Source organism: Microchirus variegatus (assembly GCF_963457635.1).
Source record: "Microchirus variegatus genome assembly, chromosome: 3".
In the NCBI taxonomy this organism is placed as follows: domain Eukaryota; kingdom Metazoa; phylum Chordata; class Actinopteri; order Pleuronectiformes; family Soleidae; genus Microchirus; species Microchirus variegatus.
In genome coordinates, this window is record NC_139804.1 from 33,442,935 (window position 1) to 33,463,711 (window position 20,777).

The 20,777-nt window shown below is 41.8% G+C and overlaps 8 protein-coding genes across 8 annotated transcripts in view; 1 reads left to right on the forward strand and 7 right to left on the reverse strand.

Moving 5' to 3' along the window:
• LOC310925119 (olfactory receptor 10A3-like) overlaps window positions 1–20,777 on the forward strand; it is a gene marked incomplete at both ends in the record, with an annotated part of 51,226 nt that overhangs the window by 14,502 nt on the left and 15,947 nt on the right. The gene's annotated exons all lie outside the window — the stretch shown is intronic.
• Window positions 720–1,640, reverse strand: LOC310924557 (olfactory receptor 10A3-like; the record flags this gene model as incomplete). The annotated part of the gene is made up of 1 exon (XM_083886339.1): window positions 720–1,640. The coding sequence occupies one exon, from the start codon at window positions 1,638–1,640 to the stop codon at window positions 720–722; it is 921 nt and encodes a 306-aa protein (XP_083742465.1).
• LOC310924559 (olfactory receptor 10A3-like) lies at window positions 3,635–4,555 on the reverse strand (the record flags this gene model as incomplete). The annotated part of the gene is made up of 1 exon (XM_083886341.1): window positions 3,635–4,555. One exon carries the CDS (start codon window positions 4,553–4,555, stop codon window positions 3,635–3,637), a length of 921 nt encoding a protein of 306 aa, XP_083742467.1.
• On the reverse strand, window positions 6,038–6,958 carry LOC310924560 (olfactory receptor 10A3-like; the record flags this gene model as incomplete). The annotated part of the gene is made up of 1 exon (XM_083886342.1): window positions 6,038–6,958. One exon carries the CDS (start codon window positions 6,956–6,958, stop codon window positions 6,038–6,040), a length of 921 nt encoding a protein of 306 aa, XP_083742468.1.
• Window positions 8,441–9,361, reverse strand: LOC310924561 (olfactory receptor 10A3-like; the record flags this gene model as incomplete). The annotated part of the gene is made up of 1 exon (XM_083886343.1): window positions 8,441–9,361. The coding sequence occupies one exon, from the start codon at window positions 9,359–9,361 to the stop codon at window positions 8,441–8,443; it is 921 nt and encodes a 306-aa protein (XP_083742469.1).
• LOC310924562 (olfactory receptor 10A3-like) lies at window positions 11,156–12,076 on the reverse strand (the record flags this gene model as incomplete). The annotated part of the gene is made up of 1 exon (XM_083886344.1): window positions 11,156–12,076. The coding sequence occupies one exon, from the start codon at window positions 12,074–12,076 to the stop codon at window positions 11,156–11,158; it is 921 nt and encodes a 306-aa protein (XP_083742470.1).
• LOC310924563 (olfactory receptor 10A3-like) lies at window positions 14,635–15,555 on the reverse strand (the record flags this gene model as incomplete). Its single annotated transcript, XM_083886345.1, has 1 exon — window positions 14,635–15,555. One exon carries the CDS (start codon window positions 15,553–15,555, stop codon window positions 14,635–14,637), a length of 921 nt encoding a protein of 306 aa, XP_083742471.1.
• Window positions 17,543–18,463, reverse strand: LOC310924564 (olfactory receptor 10A3-like; the record flags this gene model as incomplete). The annotated part of the gene is made up of 1 exon (XM_083886346.1): window positions 17,543–18,463. One exon carries the CDS (start codon window positions 18,461–18,463, stop codon window positions 17,543–17,545), a length of 921 nt encoding a protein of 306 aa, XP_083742472.1.

Consider the following 20,777-nt stretch of genomic DNA (forward strand, 5'->3'; position numbering starts at 1 on the left):
GTTTAAAGTATGTTGAATTATTACTTTCCACTAGCTTACGTGATGACATCACACTCAGGTCAAAGTGTAAGGGTCAGCACTGGTCAAAAACGACAGAGGGAAAACGGTGGCACAGTAAAGAAAATAATTCTGGATTTTCTTTATCTCTAACATCCCCCAAAAGCAACTCAAACACAGAGTGAGGGTGTAGTCGGTGCCCAGTTACAGCACAGGTGTTTTACAACTGATGTTATTAGTGTACCGAGTTCTGCTGGAGAAGTTCATGATCCTGATTATCAGCCCTTGTTAGCACAAGAGGAAACGTTAGCGTGTCCACACTGTCAAACAGTATGAGATGTAGGACAAGGTCATGGTGTGCATGTACAGTAGGGCTGCCTGGTGTGTGTTGCTAGTTACTCTAACATCGTTCATTCCCTCATTTTAAAGATGTTTCTTACGGCACACGATAATGGTGTCATAGCTCTGGACTTGAGTCTTGCATTCTGTATTCTGTACAGCTCCTCTTGGCAAAATGATGTTCCCTGTGCACATTGGAGAGACTGCAATTATCAACTGTGGGAGTCTCTTTCTGTAAGATAATCAATAAAACAAACATTTGCATGCTACCTCAACAGAGCTTACTTGGACAAGGAAAAATAACTAAAGATATGTGGACAGCCAAAAATAAGAGTTTTATGGACATGGCAGCAGCAGGAAGCCAGATGTTACACTGAAGAGGGTCATGAGGTGGGATGGAAGTACATGTTGCGTATTTTTGACAGCTTAAGTCCGTAAATCAGAGGGTTGAACAGCGGCTGACATGCAAGAAAATATAAAGATAAAAATATTCTCAGAATATTAGGGACGCCGCTCATATCAAACCTGCTCTGCAGAACTTCAAAACAAACCCCAAATGAGAAGTTGAGCAGTGAGGCCACGTGAGGTGTGCAGGTGCTGATTGCTTTCTGTCTCGTCTGTTTACAACCAAAGAAACAGACTTTTAAAATCCTCACATACGTTATCAGAATAAGGCCGAACGGGACGACGATGGCGAACACCGTTAACACAAGGCCGTATATGTTGTTGACACTGGTGTCAGAGCATGAAAGTTTGACCACAGAAAAGTTATCACAGTAAACTTTGTGGATGACATTTCCACACAGCTGTAGAGACAACGTCAGTGATATCAGAATGACAATCTCAAGGAGAGGACACAACCAAGACAGAGCAATGAGCACAGCCACTTTTTTAGATGTCATATGTGTGTTGTACTGCAGAGGGTGACAGATGGCGAGGTATCGGTCGTAGGACATGCTGGTTAAATTTAACAATCCAACACAAGCATAAGTGTGACCACAGTAGATCTGCAGGAAACAAAAAGAAAAAGAGATGGTGTGAACATCAGAGAGAGAATGAAGCAGCAGTAACGGAAACACGCTTGCACTACCATACAGTTCATTTACAGACAGGCTGCACAGAAACAGGTACATGGGCTCATGAAGACTTCTGTTCATACAGATAACTACAATCAGCAGTATGTTAGCAACAAGGATCAACACATAGAAACACAGCACAGTCAGGAAGATCACATATTTAAAGAGACCAGTGTCAAAGTAAGCTGCCAATATGAAATAAGACACACAGGTGGAGTTCATCTTCATCTGTGAAACAAAAACAATTGTTCAAAGGATCAGCTGAAGTAATGTGACATTTTCACAAAACTTAGTGAAATTAAATGAAAGGAACACATTCTTCATTTATATAAACATATGTGATGAGGGTGTTCAAAAGTGTGAGTCTGAGTCACTGCAACTCTTCTATAAGTCATCACACTGATGTCATCATCAGAGGGTTGGTCATAGTATTCTGTTTATGTGCGTTTAGTAAATGTTAGGGGTGGGGACAACATTTGATCAACTGAAGTATTCAAGTTTTTTTTTCTTTTTACAATTTTATATACAGTCATCCTCGCACGTTATGAAAAACAAGTTCATTTTCAGCTTGATTTTCAAATGATTTTATTTATTTTTAAATGTCTTCATGGTCTTGCCCCACAGTATTTGTCCGACCAGCTTCAGACGTACGCTCCCTCATGCTCTCTCAGGTCGGCAGATCAGTCATTGTTGGTCGTCCCTAAGACAAAGGAGACAAAGCTTAGAGGTGAACTCTAAACAGTGGAGTGAGTTGCCTTTTTTACACGTCAGGCAGGCCAACTCACTTCCTGTTTTTAAGTCCTCTCTTAAAGGGACACTGTGTAGTATTTATGGGTTTATATGACCCAAAATCCACTTTTGTATACATATTATGTGCTCCTGCATTGTCTAGTCGCTGTATAATATTCTTTGTTTCATTTTCGTTGTGTTTCAAAAAGTAATGTCAAATGACATGGTCGCGGGCCGCTACTGCATTGCCACGACGCCATGTTTCTACGGGAGCCTGTAAGGACAAACGCGAGAGAACAAATCAAGCGTCGCTTTACTTGTAGCGGAAGTCCCGCCTCCTCTCTCACCGCTTCGTCTGCTACGGCCGCGGTAGCTCGCCCTCTCCCTCGACTCACGAACCTCATCTGCTGACACGGAGAAAGACGACGAGGACGACATTTGACCAGCTGCGGATACCGTAGCGCTCAGGGAAGGGAGGGGGTGAGCAGAGCAGCAGTTCTTTGTTGTAAATTTCAGCCTCTCCTCTAGATGGCACTATAAACTACTTACTTCACCTTTAAAACATTTTTTTTCTCTTTGGCTTTTTACTCAATTTGAGATGTTGACTTTTTACCATTTTACTGTCTTTTCTTGCTTTTACTTTTTTGTATTTTTCCTCATGTCTGAGGTTTGGAACATCAGGGCCGGAAGGTTGAGACGTCCAGTTGAATTGTCCAATGGGAGCTGAGATTTCAGCTCTGTCAGATTTCACACCTATGTGTGAAAACCACACGTGTTTAAAGTATGTTGAATTATTACTTTCCACTAGCTTACGTGATGACATCACACTCAGGTCAAAGTGTAAGGGTCAGCAACGGTCAAAAACGACAGAGGGAAAACGGTGGCACAGTAAAGAAAATAATTCTGGATTTTCTTTATCTCTAACATCCCCCAAAAGCAACTCAAACACAGAGTGAGGGTGTAGTCGGTGCCCAGTTACAGCACAGGTGTTTTACAACTGATGTTATTAGTGTACCGAGTTCTGCTGGAGAAGTTCACGATCCTGATTATCAGCCCTTGTTAGCACAAGAGGAAACGTTAGCGTGTCCACACTGTGAAACAGTATGAGATGTAGGACAAGGTCATGGTGTGCATGTACAGTAGGGCTGCCTGGTGTGTGTTGCTGGTTACTCTAACATCGTTCATTCCCTCATTTTAAAGATGTTTCTTACGGCACACGATAATGGTGTCATAGCTCTGGACTTGAGTCTTTCATTCTGTATTCTGTACAGCACCTCTTGGCAAAATTATTTTTCCTGTACACATGGGAGACACTACAATTATCAACCGTGGGAGTCTCTTTCTGTAAGATAATCAATAAAACAAACATTTGCATGCTACCTCAACAGAGCTTACTTGGACAAGGAAAAATAACGAAATATATGTGGACAGCCAAAAATAAGAGTTTTATGGACATGGCAGCAGCAGGAAGCCATATGTTACACTGAAGAGGGTCATGAGGTGGGATGGAAGTACATGTTGCGTATTTTTGACAGCTTAAGTCCGTACATCAGAGGGTTGAACAGCGGCAGACATGCAAGAAAATATAAAGATAAAAATATTCTCAGAATATTAGGGACGCCGCTCATATCAAACCTGCTCTGCAGAACTTCAAAAAAAGCCCCAAATGAGAAGTTGAGCAGTGAGGCCACGTGAGGTGTGCAGGTGCTGATTGCTTTCTGTCTCGTCTGTTTACAACCAGAGAAACAGACTTTTAAAATCCTCACATATGTTATCAGAATAAGGCCGAACGGGACGACGATGGCGATCGCCGTGTACACAAGGCCGTATATGTTGTTGACACTGGTGTCAGAGCATGAAAGTTTGACCACAGAAAAGTTATCACAGTAAACTTTGTGGATGACATTTCCACACAGCTGTAGAGACAACGTCAGTGATATCAGAATGACAATCTCAATGAGAGGACACAACCAAGACAGAGCAATGAGCACAGCCACTTTTTTAGATGTCATATGTGTGTTGTACTGCAGAGGGTGACAGATAGCGAGGTAACGGTCGTAGGACATGCTGGTTAAATTTAACAATCCAACAGCAGCATAAGTGTGAACACCGTAGATCTGGAGGAAACAAAGAGAAAAAGAGATGGTGTGAACATCGGAGAGAGTATGAAGCAGCAGTAACGGAAACAAGCTTGCACTACCATACAGTTCATTTACAGACAGGCTGCACAGAAACAGGTACATGGGCTCATGAAGACTTCTGTTCATACAGATAACTACAATCAGCAGTATGTTAGCAACAAGGATCAACACATAGAAACACAGCACAGTCAGGAAGATCACATATTTAAAGAGACCAGTGTCAAAGTAAGCTGCCAATATGAAATAAGACACACAGGTGGAGTTCATCTTCATCTGTGAAACAAAAACAATTGTTCAAAGGATCAGCTGAAGTAATGTGACATTTTCACAAAACTTAGTGAAATAAAAGGAAACAAACGCATTCTCCGTTTATATAAACATGTGATGAGGATGTTTAACTGTGAGTCTGAGCCACTACAACTCTTCTATAAGTCATCACACTGACGTCATCATCAGTGGGTTGTTCATAGTATTCTGTTTATGTGCCTTTAGTTGATGTTTGAGGTGGGGACAACATTTGATCAACTAAAGTGTTTCATTTTTTTTCTTTTACAATTTCATATACAGTCATCCTCGCACGTTATGAAAGACATGTTCATTTTCAGATTGATTTTTAAATGATTTTATTTATTTTTAAATGTCTTCATGGTCTTGCCCCACAGTATTTGTCCGACCAGCTTCAGCCGTACGCTCCCTCATGCTCTCTCAGGTCGGCAGATCAGTCATTGTTGGTCGTCCCTAAGACAAAGGAGACGAAGCTTATAGGTGAACTCTAAACAGTGGAGTGAGTTGCCTTTTTTACACATCAGGCAGGCCAACTCACTTCCTGTTTTACAGTCCTCTCTTAAAACATTTTTTTCTCTTTGGCTTTTTACCATTTCACTGTCTTTTCTTGCCTTTACTTTTTTGTATTTTTCCTCATGTCTGAGGTTTGGAACATCAGGGCCGGAAGGTTGAGACGTCCTGTTGAATTGTCCAATGGGAGCTGAGAGTTCAGCTCTGTCAGATTTCACACCTATGTGTGAAAACCACACGTGTTTAAAGTATGTTGAATTATTACTTTCCACTAGCTTACGTGATGACATCACACTCAGGTCAAAGTGTAAAGGTCAGCACTGGTCAAAAACGACAGAGGGAAAACGGTGGCACAGTAAAGAAAATAATTCTGGATTTTCTTTATCTCTAACATCCCCCAAAAGCAACTCAAACACAGAGTGAGGGTGTAGTCGGTGCCCAGTTACAGCACAGGTGTTTTACAACTGATGTTATTAGTGTGCAGAGTTCTGCTGGAGAAGTTCACGATCCTGATTATCAGCCCTTGTTAGCACAAGAGGAAACGTTAGCGTGTCCACACTGTCAAACAGTATGAGATGTAGGACAAGGTCATGGTGTGCATGTACAGTAGGGCTACCTGGTGTGTGTTGCTAGTTACTCTAACATTGTTCATTCCCTCATTTTAAAGATGTTTCTTACGGCACACGATAATGGTGTCATAGCTCTGGACTTGAGTCTTGCATTCTGTATTCTGTACAGCACCTCTTGGCAAAATGATGTTCCCTGTGCACATTGGAGAGACTGCAATTATCAACTGTGGGAGTCTCTTTCTGTAAGATAATCAATAAAACAAACATTTGCATGCTACCTCAACAAAGCTTACTTGGACAAGGAAAAATAACTAAAGATATGTGGACAGCCAAAAATAAGAGTTTTATGGACATGGCAGCAGCAGGAAGCCAGATGTTACACTGAAGAGGGTCATGAGGTGGGATGGAAGTACATGTTGCGTATTTTTGACAGCTTAAGTCCGTACATCAGAGGGTTGAACAGCGGCAGACATGCAAGAAAATATAAAGATAAAAATATTCTCAGAATATTAGGGACGCCGCTCATATCAAACCTGCTCTGCAGAACTTCAAAAAAAGCCCCAAATGAGAAGTTGAGCAGTGAGGCCACGTGAGGTGTGCAGGTGCTGATTGCTTTCTGTCTCGTCTGTTTACAACCAGAGAAACAGACTTTTAAAATCCTCACATATGTTATCAGAATAAGGCCGAACGGGACGACGATGGCGATCGCCGTGTACACAAGGCCGTATATGTTGTTGACACTGGTGTCAGAGCATGAAAGTTTGACCACAGAAAAGTTATCACAGTAAACTTTGTGGATGACATTTCCACACAGCTGTAGAGACAACGTCAGTGATATCAGAATGACAATCTCAATGAGAGGACACAACCAAGACAGAGCAATGAGCACAGCCACTTTTTTAGATGTCATATGTGTGTTGTACTGCAGAGGGTGACAGATAGCGAGGTAACGGTCGTAGGACATGCTGGTTAAATTTAACAATCCAACAGCAGCATAAGTGTGAACACCGTAGATCTGGAGGAAACAAAGAGAAAAAGAGATGGTGTGAACATCGGAGAGAGTATGAAGCAGCAGTAACGGAAACAAGCTTGCACTACCATACAGTTCATTTACAGACAGGCTGCACAGAAACAGGTACATGGGCTCATGAAGACTTCTGTTCATACAGATAACTACAATCAGCAGTATGTTAGCAACAAGGATCAACACATAGAAACACAGCACAGTCAGGAAGATCACATATTTAAAGAGACCAGTGTCAAAGTAAGCTGCCAATATGAAATAAGACACACAGGTGGAGTTCATCTTCATCTGTGAAACAAAAACAATTGTTCAAAGGATCAGCTGAAGTAATGTGACATTCTCACAAAACTTAGTGAAATAAAAGGAAACAAACGCATTCTCTGTTTATATAAACATATGATGAGGATGTTTAACTGTGAGTCTGAGCCACTACAACTCTTCTATAAGTCATCACACTGACGTCATCATCAGTGGGTTGTTCATAGTATTCTGTTTATGTGCCTTTAGTTGATGTTTGAGGTGGGGACAACATTTGATCAACTAAAGTGTTTCATTTTTTTTCTTTTACAATTTTATATACTGTCATCCTCGCATGTTATGAAAGACAAGTTCATTTTCAGATTGATTTTTAAATGATTTAATTTATTTTTAAATGTCTTCATGGTCTTGCCCCACAGAATTTGTCCGACCAGCTTCAGCCGTACGCTCCCTCATGCTCTCTCAGGTCGGCAGATCAGTCATTGTTGGTCGTCCCTAAGACAAAGGAGACGAAGCTTATAGGTGAACTCTAAACAGTGGAGTGAGTTGCCTTTTTTACACATCAGGCAGGCCAACTCACTTCCTGTTTTACAGTCCTCTCTTAAAACATTTATTTCTCTTTGGCTTTTTACCATTTTACTGTCTTTTCTTGCCTTTACTTTTTTGTATTTTTCCTCATGTCTGAGGTTTGGAACATCAGGGCCGGAAGGTTGAGACGTCCTGTTGAATTGTCCAATGGGAGCTGAGATTTCAGCTCTGTCAGATTTCACACCTATGTGTGAAAACCACACGTGTTTAAAGTATGTTGAATTATTACTTTCCACTAGCTTACGTGATGACATCACACTCAGGTCAAAGTGTAAGGGTCAGCACCGGTCAAAAACGACAGAGGGAAAACGGTGGCACAGAAAAGAAAATAATTCTGGATTTTCTTTATCTCTAACATCCCCTAAAAGCAACTCAAACACAGAGTGAGGGTGTAGTCGGTGCCCAGTTACAGCACAGGTGTTTTACAACTGATGTTATTAGTGTACCGAGTTCTGCTGGAGAAGTTCATGATCCTGATTATCAGCCCTTGTTAGCACAAGAGGAAACGTTAGCGCGTCCACACTGTCAAACAGTATGAGATGTAGGACAAGGTCATGGTGTGCATGTACAGTAGGGCTGCCTGGTGTGTGTTGCTGGTTACTCTAACATCGTTCATTCCCTCATTTTAAAGATGTTTCTTACGGCACACGATAATGGTGTCATAGCTCTGGACTTGAGTCTTGCATTCTGTATTCTGTACAGCACCTCTTGGCAAAATGATGTTCCCTGTGCACATGGGAGAGACTGCAATTATCAACTGTGGGAGTCTCTTTCTGTAAGATAATCAATAAAACAAACATTTGCATGCTACCTCAACAAAGCTTACTTGGACAAGGAAAAATAACTAAAGATATGTGGACAGCCAAAAATAAGAGTTTTATGGACATGGCAGCAGCAGGAAGCCAGATGTTACACTGAAGAAGGTCATGAGGTGGGATGGAAGTACATGTTGCGTATTTTTGACAGCTTAAGTCCGTACATCAGAGGGTTGAACAGCGGCTGACATGCAAGAAAATATAAAGATAAAAATATTCTCAGAATATTAGGGACGCCGCTCATATCAAACCTGCTCTGCAGAACTTCAAAACAAACCCCAAATGAGAAGTTGAGCAGTGAGGCCACGTGAGGTGTGCAGGTGCTGATTGCTTTCTGTCTCGTCTGTTTACAACCAGAGAAACAGACTTTTAAAATCCTCACATATGTTATCAGAATAAGGCCGAACGGGACGACGATGGCGATCGCCGTTAACACAAGGCCGTATATGTTGTTGACACTGGTGTCAGAGCATGAAAGTTTGACCACAGAAAAGTTATCACAGTAAACTTTGTGGATGACATTTCCACACAGCTGTAGAGACAACGTCAGTGATATCAGAATGACAATCTCAATGAGAGGACACAACCAAGACAGAGCAATGAGCACAGCCACCTTTTTAGATGTCATATGTGTGTTGTACTGCAGAGGGTGACAGATAGCGAGGTAACGGTCGTAGGACATGCTGGTTAAATTTAACAGTCCAACAGCAGCATAAGTGCAAACACCGTAGATCTGGAGGAAACAAAGAGAAAAAGAGATGGTGTGAACATCGGAGAGAGTATGAAGCAGCAGTAACGGAAACAAGCTTGCACTACCATACAGTTCATTTACAGACAGGCTGCACAGAAACAGGTACATGGGCTCATGAAGACTTCTGTTCATACAGATAACTACAATCAGCAGTATGTTAGCAACAAGGATCAACACATAGAAACACAGCACAGTCAGGAAGATCACATATTTAAAGAGACCAGTGTCAAAGTAAGCTGCCAATATGAAATAAGACACACGGGTGGAGTTCATCTTCATCTGTGAAACAAAAAATGTTCAGAGGATCAGCTGAAGTAATGTGACATTTTCACAAAGCTTAGTGAAATTAAATGAAAGGAACACATTCTTCATTTATATAAACATATGTGATGAGGGTGTTCAAAAGTGTGAGTCTGAGTCACTGCAACTCTTCTATAAGTCATCACACTGATGTCATCATCAGAGGGTTGGTCATAGTATTCTGTTTATGTGCGTTTAGTAAATGTTAGGGGTGGGGACAACATTTGATCAACTGAAGTATTTAAGTTTTTTTTTCTTTTTACAATTGTATATACAGTCATCCTCGCACGTTATGAAAAACAAGTTCATTTTCAGCTTGATTTTCAAATGATTTTATTTATTTTTAAATGTCTTCATGGTCTTGCCCCACAGTATTTGTCCAACCAGCTTCAGCCGTACGCTCCCTCATGCTCTCTCAGGTCGGCAGATCAGTCATTGTTGGTCGTCCCTAAGACAAAGGAGACAAAGCTTAGAGGTGAACTCTAAACAGTGGAGTGAGTTGCCTTTTTTACACGTCAGGCAGGCCAACTCACTTCCTGTTTTTAAGTCCTCTCTTAAAGGGACACTGTGTAGTATTTATGGGTTTATATGACCCAAAATCCACTTTTGTATACATATTATGTGCTCCTGCATTGTCTAGTCGCTGTATAATATTCTTTGTTTCATTTTCGTTGTGTTTCAAAAAGTAATGTCAAATGACATGGTCGCGGGCCGCTACTGCATTGCCACGACGCCATGTTTCTACGGGAGCCTGTAAGGACAAACGCGAGAGAACAAATCAAGCGTCGCTTTACTTGTAGCGGAAGTCCCGCCTCCTCTCTCACCGCTTCGTCTGCTACGGCCGCGGTAGCTCGCCCTCTCCCTCGACTCACGAACCTCATCTGCTGACACGGAGAAAGACGACGAGGACGACATTTGACCAGCTGCGGATACCGTAGCGCTCAGGGAAGGGAGGGGGTGAGCAGAGCAGCAGTTCTTTGTTGTAAATTTCAGCCTCTCCTCTAGATGGCACTATAAACTACTTACTTCACCTTTAAAACATTTTTTTTCTCTTTGGCTTTTTACTCAATTTGAGATGTTGACTTTTTACCATTTTACTGTCTTTTCTTGCTTTTACTTTTTTGTATTTTTCCTCATGTCTGAGGTTTGGAACATCAGGGCCGGAAGGTTGAGACGTCCAGTTGAATTGTCCAATGGGAGCTGAGATTTCAGCTCTGTCAGATTTCACACCTATGTGTGAAAACCACACGTGTTTAAAGTATGTTGAATTATTACTTTCCACTAGCTTACGTGATGACATCACACTCAGGTCAAAGTGTAAGGGTCAGCACCGGTCAAAAACGACAGAGGGAAAACGGTGGCACAGTAAAGAAAATAATTCTGGATTTTCTTTATCTCTAACATCCCCCAAAAGCAACTCAAACACAGCCTGGTGTGTGTTGCTGGTTACTCTAACATCGTTCATTCCCTCATTTTAAAGATGTTTCTTACGGCACACGATAATGGTGTCATAGCTCTGGACTTGAGTCTTTCATTCTGTATTCTGTACAGCACCTCTTGGCAAAATTATTTTTCCTGTACACATGGGAGACACTACAATTATCAACCGTGGGAGTCTCTTTCTGTAAGATAATCAATAAAACAAACATTTGCATGCTACCTCAACAGAGCTTACTTGGACAAGGAAAAATAACGAAATATATGTGGACAGCCAAAAATAAGAGTTTTATGGACATGGCAGCAGCAGGAAGCCAGATGTTACACTGAAGAGGGTCATGAGGTGGGATGGAAGTACATGTTGCGTATTTTTGACAGCTTAAGTCCGTAAATCAGAGGGTTGAACAGCGGCTGACATGCAAGAAAATATAAAGATAAAAATATTCTCAGAATATTAGGGACGCCGCTCATATCAAACCTGCTCTGCAGAACTTCAAAAAAAGCCCCAAATGAGAAATTGAGCAGTGAGGCCACGTGAGGTGTGCAGGTGCTGATTGCTTTCTGTCTCGTCTGTTTACAACCAGAGAAACAGATTTTTAAAATCCTCACATATGTTATCAGAATAAGGCCGAACGGGACTACGATGGCGATCGCCGTGTACACAAGGCCGTATATGTTGTTGACACTGGTGTCAGAGCATGAAAGTTTGACCACAGAAAAGTTATCACAGTAAACTTTGTGGATGACATTTCCACACAGCTGTAGAGACAACGTCAGTGATATCAGAATGACAATCTCAAGGAGAGGACACAACCAAGACAGAGCAATGAGCACAGCCACTTTTTTAGATGTCATATGTGTGTTGTACTGCAGAGGGTGACAGATGGCGAGGTAACGGTCGTAGGACATGCTGGTTAAATTTAACAATCCAACACAAGCATAAGTGTGAACACCGTAGATCTGGAGGAAACAAAAAGAAAAAGAGATGGTGTGAACATCGGAGAGAGTATGAAGCAGCAGTAATGGAAACAAGCTTGTACTACCATACAGTTCATTTACAGACAGGCTGCACAGAAACAGGTACATGGGCTCATGAAGACTTCTGTTCATACAGATAACTACAATCAGCAGTATGTTAGCAACAAGGATCAACACATAGAAACACAGCACAGTCAGGAAAATCACATATTTAAACAGACCAGTGTCAAAGTAAGCTGCCAATATGAAATAAGACACACAGGTGGAGTTCATCTTCATCTGTGAAACAAAAACAATTGTTCAAAGGATCAGCTGAAGTAATGTGACATTCTCACAAAACTTAGTGAAATAAAAGGAAACAAACGCATTCTCTGTTTATATAAACATATGATGAGGATGTTTAACTGTGAGTCTGAGCCACTACAACTCTTCTATAAGTCATCACACTGACGTCATCATCAGTGGGTTGTTCATAGTATTCTGTTTATGTGCCTTTAGTTGATGTTTGAGGTGGGGACAACATTTGATCAACTAAAGTGTTTCATTTTTTTTCTTTAACAATTTCATATACAGTCATCCTCGCATGTTATGAAAGACAAGTTCATTTTCAGATTGATTTTTAAATGATTTAATTTATTTTTAAATGTCTTCATGGTCTTGCCCCACAGAATTTGTCCGACCAGCTTCAGCCGTACGCTCCCTCATGCTCTCTCAGGTCGGCAGATCAGTCATTGTTGGTCGTCCCTAAGACAAAGGAGACGAAGCTTATAGGTGAACTCTAAACAGTGGAGTGAGTTGCCTTTTTACACATCAGGCAGGCCAACTCACTTCCTGTTTTACAGTCCTCTCTTAAAACATTTATTTCTCTTTGGCTTTTTACCATTTTACTGTCTTTTCTTGCCTTTACTTTTTTGTATTTTTCCTCATGTCTGAGGTTGGGAACATCAGGGCCGGAAGGTTGAGACGTCCAGTTGAATTGTCCAATGGGAGCTGAGAGTTCAGCTCTGTCAGATTTCACACCTATGTGTGAAAACCACACGTGTTAAAAAGGAACCCCGGCTATAAGACTTGTAGTTCTTAAAAGATAAATGTTAGTATCAGTAATAATAAATTGATATAAAAAACCATCTTGATGTCTTCGTTTTTATAAAATTTGTGAAAAATAGTTTAACTCGTAGTCGCCATTGTTGTTAACGTCGCAATGCACTCTGGGTAGTGACGTATAAAGGTTGTACTGGGGGCTTCGGGACCCTATTGTGACTGTTCAGCATAAACATGTCATCTGTTCAGCCTTTTCAATTTGAACCCGAGCGAAACATACAGGAGGAGGACAGCACTGACAATGTTTCACAAAACGAGCATCAAAATGAAGCGCAAGAAAGACGGGATGAGGCGAGAGTGGGACAAAACCTGTGGTATATGTGCGGCAACTGCGTCTCCATATATGGATATACAGTGAAGCGGCGACTGCAGACGCGGGTTGTCTGCTCAGGAGAGCATCCAGCGTCTCTTGTCTCTGCCGCTTTTTAACGCGAATTTCACTCGCTTCACGCGGGCGTTTAGGCTCCTTATGTGGGAGAATTGTCGGACAGGCATTTGATTTAAGTCTCCGTTTGTATCCACCCGCTCCGGTGAGGACTTTTAGCAGCTGTGGTCGACTTTCGATTGGCTTTTATCGAAAGGCAACAAGGGAAGTGCTGTGAGTTTACACAGCTTTCCCACTGACAAGAAGAGGATAAAGGAGTGGGAAGATGCCTGTGGAAGGACACAACTTCCTAAAGATCCGTGGCTGTGTCGAGAACACAGCCGCGATTGTTTTTCGCCAGAAGCATTTGAGGCTTTTAGTCGACCACAGCTGCTAAAAGACCTCACCGGAGCGGGTGGATACAAACGGAGACTTAAACCAAATGCCTGTCCGACAATTCTCCCACACAAGGAGCCTAAACGCCCGCGTGAAGCGAGTGAAATTCGCGTTAAAAAGCGGCAGAGACACGAGACGCTGGATGCTCTCCTGAGCAGACAACCCGCGTCTGCAGTCGCCGCTTCACTGTATATCCATATATGGAGACGCAGTTGCCGCACGTACACCACAGGTTTTGTCCCACTCTCGCCTCATCCCGTCTTTCTTGCGCTTCATTTTGATGCTCGTTTTGTGAAACATTGTCAGTGCTGTCCTCCTCCTGTATGTTTCGCTCGGGTTCAAATTGAAAAGGCTGAACAGATGACATGTTTATGCTGAACAGTCACAACAGGGTCCCGAAGCCCCCAGTACAACCTTTGTACGTCACTACCCAGAGTGCATTGCGACGTTAACAACAATGGCGACCTACGAGTTAAACTACTTTTACAAATTTTATAAAAACAAAGACATCAAGAAGGTTTTTTATATCAATTTATTATAACTGATATTAATATTTATCTTTTAAGAACTACAAGTCTTATAGCCGGGGTTCCTTTTAAAGTATGTTGAATTATTACTTGCCACTAGCTTACGTGATGACATCACACTCGGGTCAAAGTGTAAGGGTCAGCACTGGTCAAAAACGACAGAGGGAAAACGGTGGCACAGAAAAGAAAATAATTCTGGATTTTCTTTATCTCTAACATCTGTACAGCACCTCTTGGCAAAATGATGTTCCCTGTGCACATGGGAGAGACTGCAATTATCAACTGTGGGAGTCTCTTTCTGTAAGATAATCAATAAAACAAACAGTTGCATGCTACCTCAACAAAGCTTACTTGGACAAGGAAAAATAACCAAATATATGTGGACAGCCAAAAATAAGAGTTTTATGGACATGGCAGCAACAGGAAGCCAGATGTTACACTGAAGAGGGTCATGAGGTGGGATGGAAGTACATGTTGCGTATTTTTGACAGCTTAAGTCCGTAAATCAGAGGGTTGAACAGCGGCTGACATGCAAGAAAATATAAAGATAAAAATATTCTCAGAATATTAGGGACGCCGCTCATATCAAACCTGCTCTGCAGAACTTCAAAACAAACCCCAAATGAGAAGTTGAGCAGTGAGGCCACGTGAGGTGTGCAGGTGCTGATTGCTTTCTGTCTCGTCTGTTTACAACCAGAGAAACAGACTTTTAAAATCCTCACATACGTTATCAGAATAAGGCCGAACGGGACGACGATGGCGAACACCGTTAACACAAGGCCGTATATGTTGTTGACACTGGTGTCAGAGCATGAAAGTTTGACCACAGAAAAGTTATTACAGTAAACTTTGTGGATGACATTTCCACACAGCTGTAGAGACAACGTCAGTGATATCAGAATGACAATCTCAATGAGAGGACACAACCAAGACAGAGCAATGAGCACAGCCACTTTTTTAGATGTCATATGTGTGTTGTACTGCAGAGGGTGACAGATAGCGAGGTAACGGTCGTAGGACATGCTGGTTAAATTTAACAGTCCAACAGCAGCATAAGTGTGACCACAGTAGATCTGCAGGAAACAAAGAGAAAAAGAGATGGTGTGAACATCGGAGAGAGAATGAAGCAGCAGTAACGGAAACACGCTTGCACTACCATACAGTTCATTTACAGACAGGCTGCACAGAAACAGGTACATGGGCTCATGAAGACTTCTGTTCATACAGATAACTACAATCAGCAGTATGTTAGCAACAAGGATCAACACATAGAAACACAGCACAGTCAGGAAGATCACATATTTAAACAGACCAGTGTCAAAGTAAGCTGCCAATATGAAATAAGACACACAGGTGGAGTTCATCTTCATCTGTGAAACAAAAACAATTGTTCAAAGGATCAGCTGAAGTAATGTGACATTCTCACAAAACTTAGTGAAATAAAAGGAAACAAACGCATTCTCTGTTTATATAAACATATGATGAGGATGTTTAACTGTGAGTCTGAGCCACTACAACTCTTCTATAAGTCATCACACTGACGTCATCATCAGTGGGTTGTTCATAGTATTCTGTTTATGTGCCTTTAGTTGATGTTTGAGGTGGGGACAACATTTGATCAACTAAAGTGTTTCATTTTTTTTCTTTTACAATTGTATATACAGTCATCCTCGCACGTTATGAAAAACAAGTTCATTTTCAGCTTGATTTTCAAATGATTTTATTTATTTTTAAATGTCTTCATGGTCTTGCCCCACAGTATTTGTCCAACCAGCTTCAGCCGTACGCTCCCTCATGCTCTCTCAGGTCGGCAGATCAGTCATTGTTGGTCGTCCCTAAGACAAAGGAGACAAAGCTTAGAGGTGAACTCTAAACAGTGGAGTGAGTTGCCTTTTTTACACGTCAGGCAGGCCAACTCACTTCCTGTTTTTAAGTCCTCTCTTAAAGGGACACTGTGTAGTATTTATGGGTTTATATGGCCCAAAATCCACTTTTGTATACATATTATGTGCTCCTGCATTGTCTAGTCGCTGTATAATATTCTTTGTTTCATTTTCGTTGTGTTTCAAAAAGTAATGTCAAATGACATGGTCGCGGGCCGCTACTGCATTGCCACGACGCCATGTTTCTACGGGAGCCTGTAAGGACAAACGCGAGAGAACAAATCAAGCGTCGCTTTACTTGTAGCGGAAGTCCCGCCTCCTCTCTCTCCGCTTCGTCTGCTACGGCCGCGGTAGCTCGCCCTCTCCCTCGCCTCACGAACCTCATCTGCTGACACGGAGAAAGACGACGAGGACGACATTTGACCAGCTGCGGATACCGTAGCGCTCAGGGAAGGGAGGGGGTGAGCAGAGCAGCAGTTCTTTGTTGTAAATTTCAGCCTCTCCTCTAGATGGCACTATAAACTACTTACTTCACCTTTAAAACATTTTTTTTCTCTTTGGCTTTTTACTCAATTTGAGATGTTGACTTTTTACCATTTTACTGTCTTTTCTTGCTTTTACTTTTTTGTATTTTTCCTCATGTCTGAGGTTTGGAACATCAGGGCCGGAAGGTTGAGACGTCCAGTTGAATTGTCCAATGGGAGCTGAGATTTCAGCTCTGTCAGATTTCACACCTATGTGTGAAAACCACACGTGTTTAAAGTATGTTGAATTATTACTTTCCACTAGCTTACGTGATGACATCACACTCAGGTCAAAGTGTAAGGGTCAGCAACGGTCAAAAACGACAGAGGGAAAACGGTGGCACAGTAAAGAAAATAATTCTGGATTTTTTTTATCTCTAACATCCCCCAAAAGCAACTCAAACACAGAGTGAGGGTGTAGTCGGTGCCCAGTTACAGCACAGGTGTTTTACAACTGATGTTATTAGTGTGCAGAGTTCTGCTGGAGAAGTTCACGATCCTGATTATCAGCCCTTGTTAGCACAAGAGGAAACGTTAGCGTGTCCACACTGTCAAACAGTATGAGATGTAGGACAAGGTCATGGTGTGCATGTACAGTAGGGCTGCCTGGTGTGTGTTGCTGGTTACTCTAACATCGTTCATTCCCTCATTTTAAAGATGTTTCTTACGGCACACGATAATGGTGTCATAGCTCTGGACTTGAGTCTTTCATTCTGTATTCTGTACAGCACCTCTTGGCAAAATTATTTTTCCTGTACACATGGGAGACACTACAATTATCAACCGTGGGAGTCTCTTTCTGTAAGATAATCAATAAAACAAACATTTGCATGCTACCTCAACAGAGCTTACTTGGACAAGGAAAAATAACGAAATATATGTGGACAGCCAAAAATAAGAGTTTTATGGACATGGCAGCAGCAGGAAGCCATATGTTACACTGAAGAGGGTCATGAGGTGGGATGGAAGTACATGTTGCGTATTTTTGACAGCTTAAGTCCGTACATCAGAGGGTTGAACAGCGGCAGACATGCAAGAAAATATAAAGATAAAAATATTCTCAGAATATTAGGGACGCCGCTCATATCAAACCTGCTCTGCAGAACTTCAAAAAAAGCCCCAAATGAGAAGTTGAGCAGTGAGGCCACGTGAGGTGTGCAGGTTCTGATTGCTTTCTGTCTCGTCTGTTTACAACCAGAGAAACAGACTTTTAAAATCCTCACATATGTTATCAGAATAAGGCCGAACGGGACGACGATGGCGATCGCCGTGTACACAAGGCCGTATATGTTGTTGACACTGGTGTCAGAGCATGAAAGTTTGACCACAGAAAAGTTATCACAGTAAACTTTGTGGATGACATTTCCACACAGCTGTAGAGACAACGTCAGTGATATCAGAATGACAATCTCAATGAGAGGACACAACCAAGACAGAGCAATGAGCACAGCCACTTTTTTAGATGTCATATGTGTGTTGTACTGCAGAGGGTGACAGATAGCGAGGTAACGGTCGTAGGACATGCTGGTTAAATTTAACAATCCAACACAAGCATAAGTGTGAACACCGTAGATCTGCAGGAAACAAAGAGAAAAAGAGATGGTGTGAACATCGGAGAGAGAATGAAGCAGCAGTAACGGAAACAAGCTTGCACTACCATACAGTTCATTTACAGACAGGCTGCACAGAAACAGGTACATTGGCTCATGAAGACTTCTGTTCATACAGATAACTACAATCAGCAGTATGTTAGCAACAAGGATCAACACATAGAAACACAGCACAGTCAGGAAGATCACATATTTAAAGAGACCAGTGTCAAAGTAAGCTGCCAATATGAAATAAGACACACAGGTGGAGTTCATCTTCATCTGTGAAACAAAAACAATTGTCCAAAGGATCAGCTGAAGTAATGTGACATTTTCACAAAACTTAGTGAAATAAAAGGAAACAAACGCATTCTCCGTTTATATAAACATATGATGAGGATGTTTAGCTGTGAGTCTGAGCCACTACAATTCTATAAGTCATCACACTGACGTCATCATCAGTGGGTTGTTCATAGTATTCTGTTTATGTGCCTTTAGTTGATGTTTGAGGTGGGGACAACATTTGATCAACTAAAGTGTTTCATTTTTTTTCTTTTACAATTTCATATACAGTCATCCTCGCATGTTATGAAAGACAAGTTCATTTTCAGATTGATTTTTAAATTATTTAATTTATTTTTTAAATGTCTTCATGGTCTTGCCCCACAGTATTTGTCAGACCAGCTTCAGCCGTACGCTCCCTCATGCTCTCTCAGGTCGGCAGATCAGTCATTGTTGTTCGTCCCTAAGACAAAGGAGACGAAGCTTATAGGTGAACTCTAAACAGTGGAGTGAGTTGCCTTTTTTACACATCAGGCAGGCCAACTCACTTCCTGTTTTATAGTCCTCTCTTAAAACATTTTTTCTCTTTGGCTTTTTACCATTTTACTGTCTTTTCTTGCCTTTTACTTTTTTGTATTTTTCTTCATGTCTGAGGTTTGGAACATCAGGGCCGGAAGGTTGAGACGTCCTGTTGAATTGTCCAATGGGAGCTGAGAGTTCAGCTCTGTCAGATTTCACACCTGTGTTTGAAAACCACACGTGTTTAAAAGGAACCCCGGCTATAAGACTTGTAGTTCTTAAAAGATAAATGTTAGTATCAGTAATAATAAATTGATATAAAAAACCTTCTTGATGTCTTCGTTTTTATAAAATTTGTAAAAAATAGTTTAACTCGTAGGTCGCCATTGTTGTTAACGTCGCAATGCACTCTGGGTAGTGACGTATAAAGGTTGTACTGGGGGCTTCGGGACCCTGTTGTGACTGTTCAGCATAAACATGTCATCTGTTCAGCCTTTTCAATTTGAACCCGAGCGAAACATACAGGAGGAGGACAGCACTGACAATGTTTCACAAAACAAGCATCAAAATGTAGCGCAAGAAAGACGGGATGAGGCGAGAGTGGGACAAAACCTGTGGTGTACGTGCGGCAACTGCGTCTCCATATATGTATATACAGTGAAGCGGCGACTGCAGACGCGGGTTGTCTGCTCAGGAGAGCATCCAGTGTCTCTTGTCTCTGCCGCTTTTTAACGCGAATTTCACTCGCTTCACGCGGGCGTTTAGGCTCCTTATGTGGGAGAATTGTCGGACAGGCATTTGGTTTAAGTCTCCGTTTGTATCCACCCGCTCCGGTGAGGACTTTTAGCAGCTGTGGTCGACTTTCGATTGGCTTTTATCGAAAGGCAACAAGGGAAGTGCTGTGAGTTTACACAGCTTTCCCACTGACAAGAAGAGGATAAAGGAGTGGGAAGATGCCTGTGGAAGGACACAACTTCCTAAAGATCCACGGCTGTGTTCTCGACATTTTTCGCCAGAAGCATTTGAGGCTTTTAGTCGACCACAGCTGCTAAAAGACCTCACCGGAGCGGGTGGATACAAACGGAGACTTAAACCAAATGCCTGTCCGACAATTCTCCCACATAAGGAGCCTAAACGCCCGCGTGAAGCGAGTGAAATTCGCGTTAAAAAGCAGAAGAGACAAGAGACGCTGGATGCTCTCCTGAGCAGACAACCCGCGTCTGCAGTCGCCGCTTCACTGTATATCCATATATGGAGACACAGTTGCCGCACGTACACCACAGGTTTTGTCCCACTCTCGCCTCATCCCGTCTTTCTTGCGCTTCATTTTGATGCTCCTTTTGTGAAACATTGTCAGTGCTGTCCTCCTCCTGTATGTTTCGCTCGGGTTCAAATTGAAAAGGCTGAACAGATGACATGTTTATGCTGAACAGTCACAACAGGGTCCCGAAGCCCCCAGTACAACCTTTATACGTCACTACCCAGAGTGCATTGCGACGTTAACAACAATGGCGACCTACGAGTTAAACTACTTTTACAAATTTTATAAAAACAAAGACATCAAGAAGGTTTTTTATATCAATTTATTATAACTGATATTAATATTTATCTTTTAAGAACTACAAGTCTTATAGCCGGGGTTCCTTTTAAAGTATGTTGAATTATTACTTGCCACTAGCTTACGTGATGACATCACACTCAGGTCAAAGTGTAAGGGTCAGCACTGGTCAAAAACGACAGAGGGAAAACGGTGGCACAGAAAAGAAAATAATTCTGGATTTTCTTTATCTCTAAC